Source organism: Hyperolius riggenbachi, chromosome 8 (genome assembly GCF_040937935.1).
Source record: "Hyperolius riggenbachi isolate aHypRig1 chromosome 8, aHypRig1.pri, whole genome shotgun sequence".
NCBI lineage: Eukaryota > Metazoa > Chordata > Amphibia > Anura > Hyperoliidae > Hyperolius > Hyperolius riggenbachi.
Genome location: NC_090653.1, coordinates 281,760,703 through 281,778,608, shown reverse-complemented (window position 1 = coordinate 281,778,608; position 17,906 = coordinate 281,760,703). Strand labels below are relative to the sequence as shown.

The following is a 17,906-nucleotide window of genomic DNA, read 5'->3' as shown; positions in this document are numbered from 1 at the left end:
CCACACTCCCTGCCGGTTCTGATTGGCCTAATTCCACACTGCATACAATTTGCATTCAATTTGCATGAAAGCTGAAATGGTTGGCATCTCATTCATGGACCACTATCGCCAAAAATTGTAAAACACATTTGTACACGTATTTCCAAGAAGTACATTTCTCCCAGATTAAAATGCATTCTAAATTATTTTTTTTTTCCTATTTTGCTGTCGCTTACGGTGGGCAATAAAATTCTAACAGAACGGACATGTTTTGGACTAGGGGGGTTTGGGGGATTTTTTTATTTTCAAAAGCAGTCCAACTGCCAAACTAGTGTGCAAATTGGTTAGCGGGCTTGCCAACCTCTTTGTAAACCCTAAAGGTCCGTACACACATCAGGCTGTAGTCTTTGGAAAATGAAAGATCACAGACCAATCTTACCCCCTTCCATGTAGTATGAGAGCCACACCTACACAGTCTATTCTATGGAGCTGCACTCCCCATCAGACAGAAATCTTACCCCCTTCCATGTAGTATGAGAGCCATACCTACACAGTCTATTCTATGGAGCTGCACTCCCCATCAGACAGAAATCTTACCCCCTTCCATGTAGTATGAGAGCCACACCTACACAGTCTATTCTATGGAGCTGCACTCCCCATCAGACAGAGATCTTACCCCCTTCCATGTAGTATGAGAGCCACACCTACACAGTCTATTCTATGGAGCTGCACTCCCCATCAGACAGAAATCTTACCCCCTTCCATGTAGTATGAGAGCCACACCTACACAGTCTATTCTATGGAGCTGCACTCCCCATCAGACAGAAATCTTACCCCCTTCCATGTAGTATGAGAGCCACACCTACACAGTCTATTCTATGGAGCTGCACTCCCCATCAGACAGAGATCTTACCCCCTTCCATGTAGTATGAGAGCCATACTCTACACAGTCTATTCTATGGAGCTGCACTCCCCATCAGACAGAAATCTTACCCCCTTCCATGTAGTATGAGAGCCACACCTACACAGTCTATTCTATGGAGCTGCACTCCCCATCAGACAGAAATCTTACCACCCTTCCATGTAGTATGAGAGCCACACCTACACAGTCTATTCTATGGAGCTGCACTCCCCATCAGACAGAGATCTTACCCCCTTCCATGTAGTATGAGAGCCATACCTACACAGTCTATTCTATGGAGCTGCACTCCCCATCAGACAGAAATCTTACCCCATTCCATGTAGTATGAGAGCCACACCTACACAGTCTATTCTATGGAGCTGCACTCCCCATCAGACAGAAATCTTACCCCCTTCCATGTAGTATGAGAGCCACACCTACACAGTCTATTCTATGGAGCTGCACTCCCCATCAGACAGAAATCTTACCCCCTTCCATGTAGTATGAGAGCCACACCTACACAGTCTATTCTATGGAGCTGCACTCCCCATCAGATAGAAATCTTACCACCCTTCCATGTAGTATGAGAGCCACACCTACACAGTCTATTCTATGGAGCTGCACTCCCCGTCAGACAGAAATCTTACCCCCTTCCATGTAGTATGAGAGCCACACCTACACAGTCTATTCTATGAAGCTGCACTCCCCATCAGACAGAAATCTTACCCCCTTCCATGTAGCATGAGAGCCACACCTACACAGTCTATTCTATGGAGCTGCACTCCCCATCAGACAGAAATCTTACCTCCTTCCATGTAGTATGAGAGCCATACTCTACACAGTCTATTCTATGGAGCTGCACTCCCCATCAGACAGAAATCTTACCCCCTTCCATGTAGTATGAGAGCCATACCTACACAGTCTATTCTATGGAGCTGCACTCCCCATCAGACAGAAATCTTACCCCCTTCCATGTAGTATGAGAGCCATACCTACACAGTCTATTCTATGGAGCTGCACTCCCCATCAGACAGAAATCTTACCCCCTTCCATGTAGTATGAGAGCCACACCTACACAGTCTATTCTATGGAGCTGCACTCCACATCAGACAGAAATCTTACCCCCTTCCATGTAGCATGAGAGCCACACCTACACAGTCTATTCTATGGAGCTGCACTCCCCATCAGACAGAAATCTTACCTCCTTCCATGTAGTATGAGAGCCATACTCTACACAGTCTATTCTATGGAGCTGCACTCCCCATCAGACAGAAATCTTACCCCCTTCCATGTAGTATGAGAGCCATACCTACACAGTCTATTCTATGGAGCTGCACTCCCCATCAGACAGAAATCTTACCCCCTTCCATGTAGTATGAGAGCCATACCTACACAGTCTATTCTATGGAGCTGCACTCCCCATCAGACAGAAATCTTACCCCCTTCCATGTAGCATGAGAGCCACACCTACACAGTCTATTCTATGGAGCTGCACTCCCCATCAGACAGAAATCTTACCCCCTTCCATGTAGTATGAGAGCCATACTCTACACAGTCTATTCTATGGAGCTGCACTCCCCATCAGACAGAAATCTTACCCCCTTCCATGTAGTATGAGAGCCATACCTACACAGTCTATTCTATGGAGCTGCACTCCCCATCAGACAGAAATCTTACCCCCTTCCATGTAGTATGAGAGCCACACCTACACAGTCTATTCTATGGAGCTGTACTCTCCATCAGACAGAAATCTTACCCCCTTCCATGTAGTATGAGAGCCACACCTACACAGTCTATTCTATGGAGCTGCACTCCCCATCAGACAGAAATCTTACCCCCTTCCATGTAGTATGAGAGCCACACCTACACAGTCTATTCTATGGAGCTGAACTCCCCATCAGACAGAAATCTTACCCCCTTCCATGTAGTATGAGAGCCATACTCTACACAGTCTATTCTATGGAGCTGCACTCCCCATCAGACAGAAATCTTACCCCCTTCCAAGTAGTATGAGAGCCACACCTACACAGTCTATTCTATGGAGCTGCACTCCCCATCAGACAGAAATCTTACCCCCTTCCATGTAGTATGAGAGCCACACCTACACAGTCTATTCTATGGAGCTGCACTCCCCATCAGACAGAAATCTTACCTCCTTCCATGTAGTATGAGAGCCACACCTACACAGTCTATTCTATGGAGCTGCACTCCCCGTCAGACAGAAATCTTACCCCCTTCCATGTAGTATGAGAGCCATACTCTACACAGTCTATTCTATGGAGCTGCACTCCCCATCAGACAGAAATCTTACCCCCTTCCATGTAGTATGAGAGCCACACCTACACAGTCTATTCTATGGAGCTGCACTCCCCATCAGACAGAAATCTTACCACCTTCCATGTAGTATGAGAGCCATACTCTACACAGTCTATTCTATGGAGCTGCACTCCCCATCAGACAGAAATCTTACCTCCTTCCATGTAGTATGAGAGCCACACCTACACAGTCTATTCTATGGAGCTGAACTCCCCATCAGACAGAAATCGTACCCCCTTCCATGTAGTATGAGAGCCACACCTACACAGTCTATTCTATGGAGCTGCACTCCCCATCAGACAGAAATCTTACCCCCTTCCATGTAGTATGAGAGCAACACCTACACAGTCTATTCTATGGAGCTGCACTCCCCATCAGACAGAAATCTTACCCCCTTCCATGTAGTATGAGAGCCACACCTACACAGTCTATTCTATGGAGCTGCACTCCCCCATCAGACAGACATCTTACCCCCTTCCATGTAGTATGAGAGCCATACTCTACACAGTCTATTCTATGGAGCTGCACTCCCCATCAGACAGACATCTTACCCCATTCCATGTAGTATGAGAGCCATACTCTACACAGTCTATTCTATGGAGCTGCACTCCCCATCAGACAGAAATCTTACCTCCTTCCATGTAGTATGAGAGCCACACCTACACAGTCTATTCTATGGAGCTGAACTCCCCATCAGACAGAAATCTTACCCCCTTCCATGTAGTATGAGAGCCAAACCTACACAGTCTATTCTATGGAGCTGCACTCCCCATCAGACAGAAATCTTACCCCCTTCCATGTAGTATGAGAGCAACACCTACACAGTCTATTCTATGGAGCTGCACTCCCCATCAGACAGAAATCTTACCCCCTTCCATGTAGTATGAGAGCCACACCTACACAGTCTATTCTATGGAGCTGCACTCCCCCATCAGACAGACATCTTACCCCCTTCCATGTAGTATGAGAGCCACACCTACACAGTCTATTCTATGGAGCTGCACTCCCCATCAGACAGAAATCTTACCCCCTCCATGTAGTATGAGAGCCATACCTACACAGTCTATTCTATGGAGCTGCACTCCCCATCAGACAGAGATCTTACCCCCTTCCATGTAGTATGAGAGCCATACTCTACACAGTCTATTCTATGGAGCTGCACTCCCCATCAGACAGAAATCTTACCTCCTTCCATGTAGTATGAGAGCCACACCTACACAGTCTATTCTATGGAGCTGAACTCCCCATCAGACAGAAATCTTACCCCCTTCCATGTAGTATGAGAGCCATACTCTACACAGTCTATTCTATGGAGCTGCACTCCCCATCAGACAGAAATCTTACCCCCTTCCATGTAGTATGAGAGCCACACCTACACAGTCTATTCTATGGAGCTGCACTCCCCATCAGACAGAAATCTTACCCCCTTCCATGTAGTATGAGAGCCATACCTACAAAGTCTATTCTATGGAGCTGCACTCCCCATCAGACAGAGATCTTACCCCCTTCCATGTAGTATGAGAGCCATACTCTACACAGTCTATTCTATGGAGCTGCACTCCCCATCAGATAGAGATCTTACCCCCTTCCATGTAGTATGAGAGCCACACCTACACAGTCTATTCTATGGAGCTGCACTCCCCATCAGACAGAAATCTTCCCCCCTTCCATGTAGTATGAGAGCCATACTCTACACAGTCTATTCTATGGAGCTGAACTCCACATCAGACAGAAATCTTTGCAAGATGCTGCACACACACACAGATGCTGTACAGACACAAAAGATCAGTATCTGCAAAAGATCTGTTCCTGCAAAAGATCCGTTCCTGCAAATTGCATTCATAGTCTATGATATCTGCAGATCTCATACACACCTTGCTTAACAGACTTCATCTGCAGATCAGACAATCATCTGCAGATCTGAAAATCCATCCTGGTGGATCTGATCTGCAGATGATTGCCTGTTAAACAAGGTGTGCGTGATGATCTGCAGATCTCATAGACTATGAATGCATTTTGCAGGAATGGATCTATTGCAGGAAGAGATCTTTTCCAGATAATGATCTTTTGAATGTGTACGGACATCTTTGTGTGCAGCATCTTGCAAAGATTTCTGTCTGATGGGGAGTGCAGCTCCATAGAATAGACTGTGTAGAGTATGGCTCTCATACTACATGGAAGGGGGTAAAATTGGTCTGTGATCTGTCATTTTCCAAAGACTTTTATCTCAAGTGTGTATGAAGCATTAGAATTCCCCATGAGAAGATGGACTAGTCTGAGGCCCAGTGCACACCGAGCGTTTTTTGGAGCGATCCGCCGGCCGCATCCGCCTCTAAAAACGCTTGTCTAATGTATTGCAATGGGATGGTGCACACCGGCGGTTTGCGGTTTTTGCCAAGCCGCAAACGCGCCTCCTGCTGCACGTTTGCGGTTTTCGGAAGCGTTTCGTCCTCAATGTAAAGTATAGGAAAAACGCAAACCGCTCTGAAAAACGCTAGTTCAGAGCGGTTTGCCAGGCATTTTTGTTACAGTAGCTGTTCAGTAACAGCTTTTACTGTAACAATATATGAAATCTGCTACACAAAAACGCACCCAAAACCGCTAGGTATGTTTAGAAAACCTCTCTAAACATACCTAGAATCGCTCTGAAATCAGCTCCCAAAACCGCTAGCGTATTGCGGATCTGCTAGCGGTTTTGGTGTGCACTGGGCCTCAAACCTGTCAGTTCAGTCAGATTTCTACTCACTACTGTAAGTGACAGCTACATAGGAGAAAGGTAATTTATAGCTCATTTTACTCTGGGAGCAATGTACTTCCTGTGTTTGTGAACACATGTATTTTACATTTTTGGATTTTTTGTGATAGTGGTCCTTAACCACTTCAGGGCCGCAAGCTTACAACCCCCTAGGGACCAGGCCATTTTCTCAATACAAGGCTGTGCAGCTTGGTCAGGTTGCTGCACAGCCCTACAACTCACCACACAAATTAAAGGGGCACTATGGCGATAAATTGTAAAATTTAAAATATGTGCAAACATAGACAAATAGGAAGTACGTTTCTTCCAGAGTAAAATGAGCCATATATTACTTTTCTCCTATGTTGCTGTCACTTACAGTAGGTAGTAGAAATCTGACAGAAGTGACAGATTCTGGACTAGTCCATCTCTCCATAGGGGATTCTCAGCAAGGCTTTTATTCTTTATAAAGATATTCCCTAAAAATAATTTAAACAATGATGCTGGCCAGCTTCCCTGCTCCCTACACAGTTTTTTGGCAGTTGGACAGAGCAACTGCCATTCAATAAGTGCTTTTGAAAATAAATAAATCCCTGAGAATCCCCCCATGAAGAGATGGACTAGTCTTTCCTCCTTTTGTTGTCCTTTAGGGCCCATTCACACTTGCTGGTCGCAAAACGCTAGCGATTTTGCTAGCGTTTTGCTCTGGCGTTTTTTGCCAATTAACACCAAAAAATCACCATTCACACCTGGCGATTTTTTAGCTATCGCGTTTTGCGCTTCTATAGCACTAAAAACACGATCGCCGGGAAATCGCCTGAAAATGGTGTAGGCTAAGCGTTTGCGTTTAGCGTTTTTGGGCAATTTGCGCAAATCGCCCAAATGAGAACGGGCCCATAGACTTTTATTACCCTAGCGCTTTAAAAAGCGCTAGCGTTTGAGCGTTTTGCCAAAATCGCCGGCAAAAACGCTCAAGTGTGAATGAGCCCTAATAGGACACTCTGCGGGAGGTCTCTGATCGCTGCTGTGATCTTCTTCTATTTTTTTTTTTAAGTGAAAAGGGAGGCTTTTTTCTCCCTCCCCCCTGTGCCATCCTAATTGCCATAGGGTGGCGATCGCCACACATCTCCGCCTCTCATAGGCATCAGCCTATGAGAGGGCTTCACTCCCCAGCCAATCCAGGGGACAGTCGAGTGTCAGCCGTACAGCGCTGCAGAAGATTGCAGCGCTGTACAAAGGTAAACAAAGGGGAATTGGTTCCCCTTTTGGCGGAAAACAGCCTGCTAGCCACAATCGCGCCTAGCTGGCTGATCACGGAGCTCTGCTCAGTGAACCAGCAGGGAATAATCGCGCATGCGCGCACACGGTCCCTGCTAAACTGCAGCTCCAGGACTTGACGCCAATCGGTGTTAGGCGGTCCTGGGGCTGGCGTGACGCGGTCGTTAGGTAGTTAAATAAAAGTAAAATGAAGCCAAAACCTGGGTTTCTTGGCAGTCGGATTAGAAAGTTGAATAGAATGTAGCATTAATCGCCACGTAGGTGGCTGCCATGATGGAGAAGGCTCCACCCACCTAGCGTTTAACCCTTCTGCTGCTGGATATATTCCCATCCCTGTGGCATTGGCTGCGCTGCCAGGCGGATTTGGCCTCATCGCACATTTAGGTTGCGCACGTTCGCGGCAGCAGGCGCATCTTGCGGGAAGCGATCCTCGGGGAACCAGGCTGCCATTTGAAAAAGGTTATCGCCACATTGCGGCGCTTGCCGGGCAGAAAATATCGCCCTTCTGGGCATTGCACGTCTCTTCCTGGGAAAACGCCGCACACCGAGAGTAGATTGGTTCTGGGCTGTAAATATTTCCTCTTAAGTAGTCGTCCGGCTTGTGGAATCGCGGGAACATCAGGCAGAAAATAGATATCTGCAGCGCGGCGAAAGGTCAGCGCCATTTAGCTTTATTTTCCACGAAGGTTTGCGCTGATGAAGTTGTTTTATGTTCTTTCGGCAAAGAACAAAGAGTCGTATTTTCCGACGCAAACATACAGCTTTGTTTTCCAGTTGTTGCACTTTATTTTCCGGACAGCAGACATCATGTTTCCTCGGCCTGCACGGCGAGATCTGCGGATCTGTCGATCCCCCGTGGTATCTGCAGATCAGACTATGGAATTAATTAGAAATGTCACACAGTATGGGGGGGAGGGGGAGCACACACACCCTGGGTGGAGGATTTCATGGAAATATCACAGCAATCGATCAATGGAATTACTTTCCAACATAAGACGCGGCGGCTCGACCATTAATGAAATGAAAGCCGGCGTCCAGCTGCCATTAAATTCTGCTAAATATTACCTAGAGTGGGAGGTGGCAGAGGGGGAGGGGGAAAAGTGGGATGGGGGGAAGGGGGCGTCACCCATATCTACCCTCAGAATCTGGAGAGGATGTATAATGAAATAGAATAAGATACATTAAATTGGACCTGAACTCAAAACTTCCTCTCTGCTCTAAAAGATAAACAGCATAATAACCTTTACAGGAAAACATTTTTGTTACAGCTGATAGAAATCCTGCAATAAATCTGCAGTGTGTTTACTTCCTGCTGTCATGGAAGCAGACATAACATCCTATGTTTACAAATTAGCTGCTCTGGCGAGGCAGCCAGCTGGCACAGCTGAGATCAAATTACACTTGTGCTTAGTCACAGATAAGAGGTAATTGGATAGGCACTGATGCTGTCAGTGACTGTAGCCAGCAGTGACACCTCTCGGGAAGTCACATGACCAGGATGAGAAGCAGTCAGTGACTGTAGCCAGCAGTGACACCTCTAGGGGGAGTCACATGACCAGGATGAGAAGCCGTCAGTGACTGTAGCCAGCAGTGACACCTCTAGGGAGAGTCACATGACCAGGGTGAGAAACTGTCAGTGAGAGTTACCGGTCACGTCTCTCCCTTGTCCCTGTGATGAGGGGCGGGGCGGCTCCGCTGGCTTTATACCTCAGTGCAGCATCCATTGATGTACGGATGGATAGAGTGATTTACGAGAGTCTCACGTCTTGTCTTGTCTCTCCGCAGGTCCCATCTAATGCCCAGGCTGAAGGAGTCGCGCTCCCACGAGTCATTGCTTAGTCCCAGCAGCGCGGTAGAAGCTCTCGATCTCAGCATGGAGGAAGAGGTGGTCATCAAACCGGTGCACAGCAGCATCCTCGGCCAGGACTACTGCTTCGAGGTGAGCCCAACTACTCCACAAACACAGCTTGGCTCGGGTTCAGTGTAACCGGCTCCTGGGTTCCTGTAGACTGGAGGGCAAATTATATCTCCAAAGCCTGGCCAGAGCCACAGACTAAGTCTGAAGCAAATTTTAAAATATAAAACAGATACTCACCTAACATCAAACATCAAATCATGTTTTTATCGTTAGACTAGCGGTAAGTCTTCCCCGATAGGACCCATCACCGCCGTGGGGAAGTCTAGTAGGGAATAATTTGTGCACATATTATTTATACTGAAGCTAACGTCCTCCTTTGCTGTACCTGTTTTGAATGCAAGTTGTTTATTTTAGTCCACATTGTGGAGCTCTGCACATCTATTGCAGGTAGTCCATTTGGGTGCAGCCTCTGTTTGGAAGCGCTGCCAATGTCTCCTGCTTTACAGATACTCACCTAAGGAGAGTGAAGACTCTGGGTCCTATAGAGCCTCCCCATTCCCCCGCAAGCTCCCCTTTAGCAATCCACGACTGTTCGGTCAAGGCATGCTCTCTACCGCATCGTGTACTCTTCGGCAGTCTTTGTAAGCACTAGGGGTTCCGAAGACAGGCCACACTATACTGCGCACGCCCTCTCTGGCGCGCTCGCACGTGCGCAGTACAGAGCCACTGGTTTTTGGGAGCCTGAGTGCTTCAGAAGTTTACCGAAGTTTCCACCAACAGGAGATTCAAACGGATGAGCCTGCGGGGGAACAAGGAGACCGGCAGGAGAACGAGAAGGCTCTATAGGACCCAGAGCCTTCCCTCTCCTTAGGTATCTGTTTTTTTATTTTAGAAATCCCTTCAGACTTGCTTTAAAGCATACATATCAAACTCTGTCCTGTGGGCCAAATCTGGCCCTCAGAGCCATTAAATTTGGCCCCCAAGTGGTTTCCCCACTTTGCATTATGTTTGGCCCACGCTAGACCACCAGGGACGCTATAATGGAGGTGAAGCCCTAGATCACCAGGGAAGCCACATGGGGGAGGTAGGGGGAAAGCACTAGACACCAGGGAACTGTATAGGGGGAGGGGGACCACTAGACACCAGGGAACTGTATAGGGGTTGAAGGGGGAGCCATTAGACACCAGAGAACTTTATAAAGGAGGAAGGTGGCTACTAGACATTGAGGTTGGCCCATGATTTCGTCCCAGTGTACAATTTTGGCCCACTTTGTATTTGAGTTTCACTCCCCTGTTTTAAAGTGTACCTGAGATGGAGAAATAAAAAGTTTTATACATACCCAAGGCTTCCTCCAGGCCCCTTCAGGCTGATTGGTCCCTTGCCGGCCTCCTCTGCCGCCTGCATCCGGTAATTTCGGCAGTCCGCACAGTCTGGCCACGTCACGCTCCCGCGGCCGGAAGCGATCTGCACCTGTGTGGTAGTACCGGGGCAGTACTCGGGCCGCGCATGCGCAGTGCACCCCAACTTATAAAATTACCGGGCCACAGCAGATCGGTTCTGTGTCCCTCAGGGGGACAGCCCTGTACAGCGCTAAGTTAACCTGGACCCCAAGGGCAGCTGTTAATGATTTTTGGGCACCAAGTGCAGCCATTAACTTTGCTGGGTAGACTTATACTTAAAGGAATACTGTAGGGGGGGTCGGGGGAAAATGAGTTGAACTTACCCGGGGCTTTTAATGGTCCCCCGCAGACATCCTGTGCCCGTGCAGCCACTCACTGATGCTCCGGCCCCGCCTCTGGTTCACTTCTGGAATTTCAGACTTTAAAGTCTGAAAACCAATGCACCTGCGTTGCTGTGTCCTCGCTCCCACTGATGTCACCAGGAGTGTATAGCACAAGCCCAGTATGGTCTGTGGTCTGGTGACATCAGCGGGATCGAGGACACGGCAACACAGGCGCAGTGGTTTTCAGACTTTAAAGTCTGAAATTCTAGAAGTGAACCGGAGGCGGGGCCGGAGCATCGGTGAGTGGCTGCGCGGGCACAGGACGTCTGCGGGGGACCATTAGAAGCCCCGGGTAAGGTCAACTCATTTTCCCCCAACCCCCCTACAGTATTCCTTTAAGTCAATAAAAAATTCCATCCAAAGAGGGTCGAATATTGGAGTCGACTTATACATGAGGTCGACTTGTATTCGAGTATAAATGGTATTTGCTTTTATCTGCCTCGCAAGGTATTCTTTCAGTGTACTAAAACTTGCATCTGTCAGGTTCACCTCTTCTCTCCCAGCACCGCTTATCATGTAGAACGCCAGTAACTGCTTAGCAGCAGTAACGTAAGATGATCGTCTCAGCAGAATTTTCCTTAGTGTGTGTAGAAGGTTTTAGCTATGATATAATTAACACGAGGTTAATATAAAGGTTTGACGAATTACATTTTATTCCTGGGTCAGCATGAGAGGACATGAACTGCATATGGAGGAGAGGAGATTTTACTACCTGTTAAGCAAGGGTTTCTTCACAGCAAGATTATAATTAGGTGGACCTCAGGTTAAAGGATACCCGAGGTGAAAATAAACTAATGAAATATACAATTGTATTTATCCTCCTCCTAAAAATGACTTTTTAAGATATTCCACAGTTTTATTTTCTATTTGAATATACTTTTTATGTTTTTACTGTTGTTGTTTTTGCTCAATGACACATTCATTGAAGTGTGCCAGAGCTAAAATCTATGAACTATTGACCCTTTTTATTTCTTTCTTGCTCTCTTATTTCCAGAAGCCATTTTCTGCTAGGACAGTGTTTTATAGTTGGAATTTCTTATCAGTGAGGGTCACGCTGTAGTCACTTCCTGTCTGAGTCAGACAGGAACTGCCACTTACATACCTGATATTTAACTCTTTCAGACAGAGAAAGAAAAAAAGGAAGACAGCATAGTTATTTTGTGTGCTAAGCACTGTACATACTCGTCTATCTCATCATGTCACCTCGGGTATCCTTTAAGCCTATTGAAAGAGAGCGCTCCAGGCACAGTGACTGCAGCAAGCATGACCATTAATGGTGTCATTATAAGAGGGAAGATATTGCTATAACAGAGATTCAGTTCTGAGCTGGGCTGCTTCCGTATCTGACTTCAGAGGTAAGTTTATGATGACAGCGTGACATTTATCAGAGCTCGGGCCACACTTTATAGAGCCGCCCCCGACACGACTGCTGCTTCTGTGCGCTGACTCAGCAGGAAGTCTGATGTACGCTGCAAAATAATGTCCCCATAATACCAGATTTATCTCTGCAGCCCTGACGTGTCACACGACAGATGTTCTGAGGAATGTTTATGTGAGGCCATCACAGCTTTATGGGCCTTCCCTCTCTGATCTTCCTTTAGGGACAACCTCCAAAGCACACACACACCCCTGCATCAGCATAATGGATGATTCCACTCACTCTCCCCTTCTACTCCTCCTGAGACTCGCATTCTGCCCTGCCATGGATGCAGCTGTGCTAGGTAGCCTCTGACTACCCCTCTTCACCTCCCCTCACCAGATAGTAGTAGATCAGTGATGGCTAATCTTGGCACTCCAGCTGTGGTGGAACTACAAGTCCCATGAGGCATTGCAAAACTCTGACAGCTCTAAGCATAACTCGGGGAGGCAGAGGCACGATGGGATTTGTAGTTTTGTCACAGCTGGAGTGCCAAGGTTAGCCATCACTGTAGTAGATATTAGTGTTGGAGGATAGTGATTTGTACACACAGGCACGCAGTATAACAAGTTAGAACTCTTTACTGAAGAAAACATGCAGGCATAAATCACACACAACCATCAGGAAATGCAGCTTGCCTTGAACAGGGAGAATACAGATTAGTGATGTCCGGTTCATGAGTGATTGGTTCATCTGAGCCAGTTCTTTCCTGTGTGACTCGAGTGATCTGACTCATCACACTGAACCAAATCAGTTCAGTGGACAAGACAGGAACTGCAGCTGCACAGGGTCCTTTTCAACTGCAAAACGCAAAACTGACCAATTTTGATGTGCGTTTTTTTATGCGTTTGCGTTTTTATGAATGGGAAGTGTTGTCTTGATTTTTTATATAGATACTAGCAGTTAAACCAATGCAAAACATAAAGCGTTTTTCATGTGTTCCTATACTTTACAATGAAACGCAAAACGCATCATAATCGCACAGACATGAATTTGCCTTTTTTTAAAAATTGGAATGCAGCAGTGGAAAAGGCCCCCCAGGATTATTATTTTAAACAGGCTGCACTTAAAGTGAACCTCCAGACTGAAAATCAACTCTGCAGCACTGAAAAGGCTTGGTGTTTCTTTTACAGTTTCACAGCATCAGAACTTTGTTTCTCTGATACAAGCCTCATTTTTAGCTGCACAGAAGAAAACTGCCCGGGCAGTTTTCCCCTTATGCTGTGCAAAGCATGATGGGATTTCTGATTTTGTTGTTCTTGTTTTGCTGTTTTGGTGCAATTTTTTTTTTACATTTTGAATTTGACATTTGAAGCCTAGTGTGTGCAGCTGGGAGGGGTCATCAGGACACAGGACAGTTGGAACTGTGTCTCATGCTCCCTGTCACCTCCTTTCAACCAAAAAGTTGGCTGCCCCCATGACAAAGATGGCAGCCCCTATGAATCACAAACATTTTCCTGTTCTTTTAAAACAGGGTGAGTAAGAGATTATATTACCTATCTATTCTAATGAACATAACTAATGTAACTTGATGACAGTATGTTTGTTTAGGCTGAAGTTCCCCTTTAAGAATCAGCAAACGCATGCGTTTTGCGTTTTTGGCAAAAACGCAGCTAGTGAAAAAAAGGTCTCTCACACACAGCTGAAAAGAGAAGAAGCCAGGAGGAGGAATAATAGATGTCTGGGTCAATTAACAGGGGAGGGGAGTGACTAGCAACCAGTTACTACTAGCCATACTCTCCCCAGTGAAATGAATCAAATGATTTGGTTCATCTGGTTCTTTTTAATGATTTTGTGTACCTCTCATCACCTTCGCCAGGTACATGCTTTAAATAGTAGTAAGAAGCAAAATGTGTGCCTCAATAATATAAGGTAGGCAGGTGAGGGCCCCAGTATAAGATGGCCAGAGGTGTCCCTCAGTGTTAGGCAGCCAGAGCTCCTCCCTGTAGTTATTTTGGTTTTCAGAGGTGTACCCCGGGATTGGGTGGGAGGAGGTGTCCCCCAGTGTTAGGCAGCCAGAGCTCCTCCCAGTAGTTTTTTTGGTTTTCAGAGGTGTACCCCAGTATTAGATGAACAGAGGTGCACCTATGATCATGTAACCCACCGATACGTGGTGGTGGGTCACCTAACAGACACTGTTGAAGCCATGGAGACAGAGGGAGCCATACCGGCCAACTTTTTGAGAAAGAGGGGCACTTTAGCCACGCCCCAGCCACACCCATAATCATGCCCCTGCCACACCCAATATTCACGCATACCATAAAGATTTCATTAGAAATCAGCGCTGCGTAATATGTTGGCGCTTTATAAATACAATAAATAATAATAATAATGTTGTTTTATAATTCAAACCACACTGGTCCTTTCTATCCTGGCTCATTTCCCTTCATATTAACATTTAAATTAAGAAATATATACATTTATAGTATGAGAATAAAGTTAATAGCAGGGCTGTGGAGTCGGAGTAATTTTGGGCACCTGGAGTTGCAGTTGGAGTTGGTGGTTTTAATAAACTGAGGAGTCGGAGTCAGATGATTTTTGAACCAAATCCATAGCGTTTGTAAAAATTAGACTAAGGAGTCGGAGTCGAGGAGTCGGAGCAATTTTGGGCACCTGGAGTCGGAGTCGGTGGTTTCATAAACTGAGGAGTCGGATGATTTTTGGTACCGACTCCACAGCCCTGGTTAATAGTCAGTTAAACACATTTTTGAGTAGATAAAATACATTCTGTACACAGATCTGTCCATCAGTCCTGAAAGAGGGACAAATGAGGAGGAAAGAGGGACAGAGGGACGGGGTTCACAAAGAGGGACTGTCCCTCCAAAAGAGGCACATTTGGGATCTGTGGGGAAAGTCCAATCTCCTCAGCACTCTGCAGTTTAGGGGGTAGCAGGAAACTTTGACGCCCGCTAGCGAGGGAAGTTTGGGTGCCACCATAGACGCCTAATGAAGTAGCTGTATTAAGGGGAAAGTTAGGCGCACACGGCGCCCCATAAGTAGCAGGCACTGAGTCCAGTGACGCAGGCGACCAAAACTACTCAATGCCGCTATTTCAATGTGCGCCTACAGCGGGTCCCAAACAATTACAATTTTTTGCAGCAATTGGCGGCGGGGGAGTGGGTAAGGTTAGGCGTGAGGGGGGGGGCTTAAGGTTAAGCATGGGGGTAGAGTGTTTGTAAGGGGGGGGGGGTTAGGGCTAGGGGTCAGGTCTGAGAGTTCTATGTAAGAGTAGGGTTGGGTTTAGCTATAGTAAAATATCGAAATTTAAATTTAATACCAATATTTTACAATCCTTCTTCACACTACCTGTCTTTCCCCGAAAATAAGGCAGTGTCTTATATTAATTTTTGCTCTAAAAGATGTGCTAGGGCTTATTTTCAGAGGATGGCTCATATTTCTATCAGAAAGTGTATTTCAGCAGAACATTTCTTGTTCCTTTGTACTGTGCTGTTCCTGGATTTGAAGGTATGATACTGTACTGATCAGGTACCTGCCCTGTCTTCTCTGCACACAGCTGATAACCTTGCTGTGTGCTGGGATTGATATGATGATAGGACGATGCTGGGATGATAGGACTGGTGCCCAATCGCCACTGTGTCCCCACTTACTGGCTGCCTCTTCCTCCTCTTTAACTTCCGCTAGGGCTTATTTTTGGGGTAGGGCTTATATTTCAAGCATGCTCAAAATTCCAGCTAGGGCTTATTTTCAGGGTAGGTCTTATTTTGAGGGACAGAGGGTAGTAAAATATCTGGAAATTTACAGACATTCTACTATTGGTTTTCCTGAACGCTCAAATTTCAAGGTGCCCTTTTATTACATGCATGTTCAGGGGGCCTGCCAGGAGTCTTCATAAGACCTCTGCTAAGCGCAATCTGGTGACCCCCCCCAGACCACTGCTTTCTGCTCCTCACGCCCTCTTGCACACAATTAATGTGCTGTGTAATGTATAGCAGACATATCACTCTGCTCTGCAACAAAGTGGGTCATAAGAGGCAGTCCTCAGCCATGTGGGCTTCACTCCTACGTCTGGTGGGCGTGGTTGCATGCGCCAGGAAAGGGAAGTCCTGAACGCTGTAAAAGAGGCGTGACTGGAGCACCAGACGTATATTCACACATGCGCACAACAGCACCCCAATAATGTCGCTATGGAAACGTCGGTGCTGTGACGGGACAGAATGTGTGAACAAACACTTTTTCTAATATTTTAAGGCTTTGTTCACATCTAAAATCGAAATCGCAAACACCAGCGTTTTGCAATTTTGTGAGTGACTTTTTCCCCCTCCCGGCGCTTACCTGCGCGCCACGATTTTGTGTTGAGCGCTTTTGCAGAGCGATTTGTTTTTTTACTTCCTGATGCAAGTCAGGAAGTGAACTATTTGACCCAGAAAAGAATAAATACAAAGTATTTATTCTTAAAAGCGCAAGCGCACTCGCCGCACAAGCATTTTTAGGGCGATTTTTAAAATCTCTGGTGCTGAAAAAAATGTGCAAAACGCCCCTCGTGTGAATGAGTCCACACCCTGAATTAGAAGAACGCTCTTCCTGTGCTGCACTGGCATCCTCCAATACTCTGATCCCTCACAACTCAGATAGGGGAAAAGGGCACATGGTGTGTGAGGGTGTCAGGCTCTGAGTTCGTACTAGAGGGGAGGAGGATGGAGATATTACTGAGATCCTCATGTGGTGATTTCCTGATGGTGATGCAGGCTCATGCTGGTTTAACTGAATGTTTTCTTTTTACCGGCAGGTTACGGCGTCTTCTGGCAGCAAATGTTTCTCCTGCCGATCAGCAGCCGAACGTGACAAATGGATGGAGAACCTGCGCCGGGCGGTGCACCCCAATAAGGTAACTGATATGCTTCAACACTGGTCATGTGACTGCACAGCACAGCTCCATGTTTCCAGTAACAGAGGGGATTATGGGAGGGAATACAGAGGAGGCAGCCATGATGGATCAGCAGCTTTATCCTCCTGCAGGAGAGTCATGTGACTACACAGCACAGCTCCATGTTTCCCGTAACAGGGGATTATGGGAGGGAGTACAGAGGAGGCGGCCATGATGGATCAGCAGCTTTATCCTCCTGCAGGAGTCATGTGACTACACAGCACAGCTCCATGTTTCCAGTAACAGAGGGGATTATGGGAGGGAATACAGAGGAGGCAGCCATGATGGATCAGCAGCTTTATCCTCCTGCAGGAGAGTCATGTGACTGCACAGACAGCACAGCGCCATGTTTCCAGTAACAGAGAGGATTATGGGAGGGAATACAGAGGAGGTAGCCATGATGGATCAGCAGCTTCATCCTCCTGCAGGAGAGTCATGTGACTACACAGCACAGCTCCATGTTTCTAGTAACAGAGAGGATTATGGGAGGGCATACAGAGGAGGCGGCCATGATGGATCAGCAGCTTTATCCTCCTGCAGGAGAGTCATGTGAATACACAGCACAGCTCCATGTTTCCAGTAACAGGGGATTATGGGAGGGAATACAGAGGAGGCAGACATGATGGATCAGCAGCTTTATCTGTTATTTGTTGTGGGTTAGGCATCAGCTGGGGTGGTTGGTTAGGGTTAGGCACCCAAAAACGGAAGGTTCAAGTAAGACTGGGGTCAGGTTAGGGGATAGTAAAATATCAGTA

At 46.7% G+C, this 17,906-nt stretch overlaps 1 protein-coding gene across 15 annotated transcripts in view; it reads left to right on the top strand.

The window, feature by feature from the left end:
- Positions 1–17,906, top strand: part of DAB2IP (DAB2 interacting protein) — a 974,997-nt gene that overhangs the window by 810,740 nt on the left and 146,351 nt on the right. For 13 of the 15 annotated variants that reach the window (XM_068249028.1, XM_068249025.1, XM_068249024.1 and 10 more), the window contains 2 exons: positions 8,994–9,147; positions 17,014–17,112. In XM_068249028.1, the coding sequence (XP_068105129.1) occupies positions 8,994–9,147; positions 17,014–17,112 (253 nt within the window). The remainder of the gene's footprint in view (positions 1–8,993; positions 9,148–17,013; positions 17,113–17,906) is intronic. The other 2 variants (XM_068249038.1, XM_068249037.1) reach the window with 1 other exon arrangement.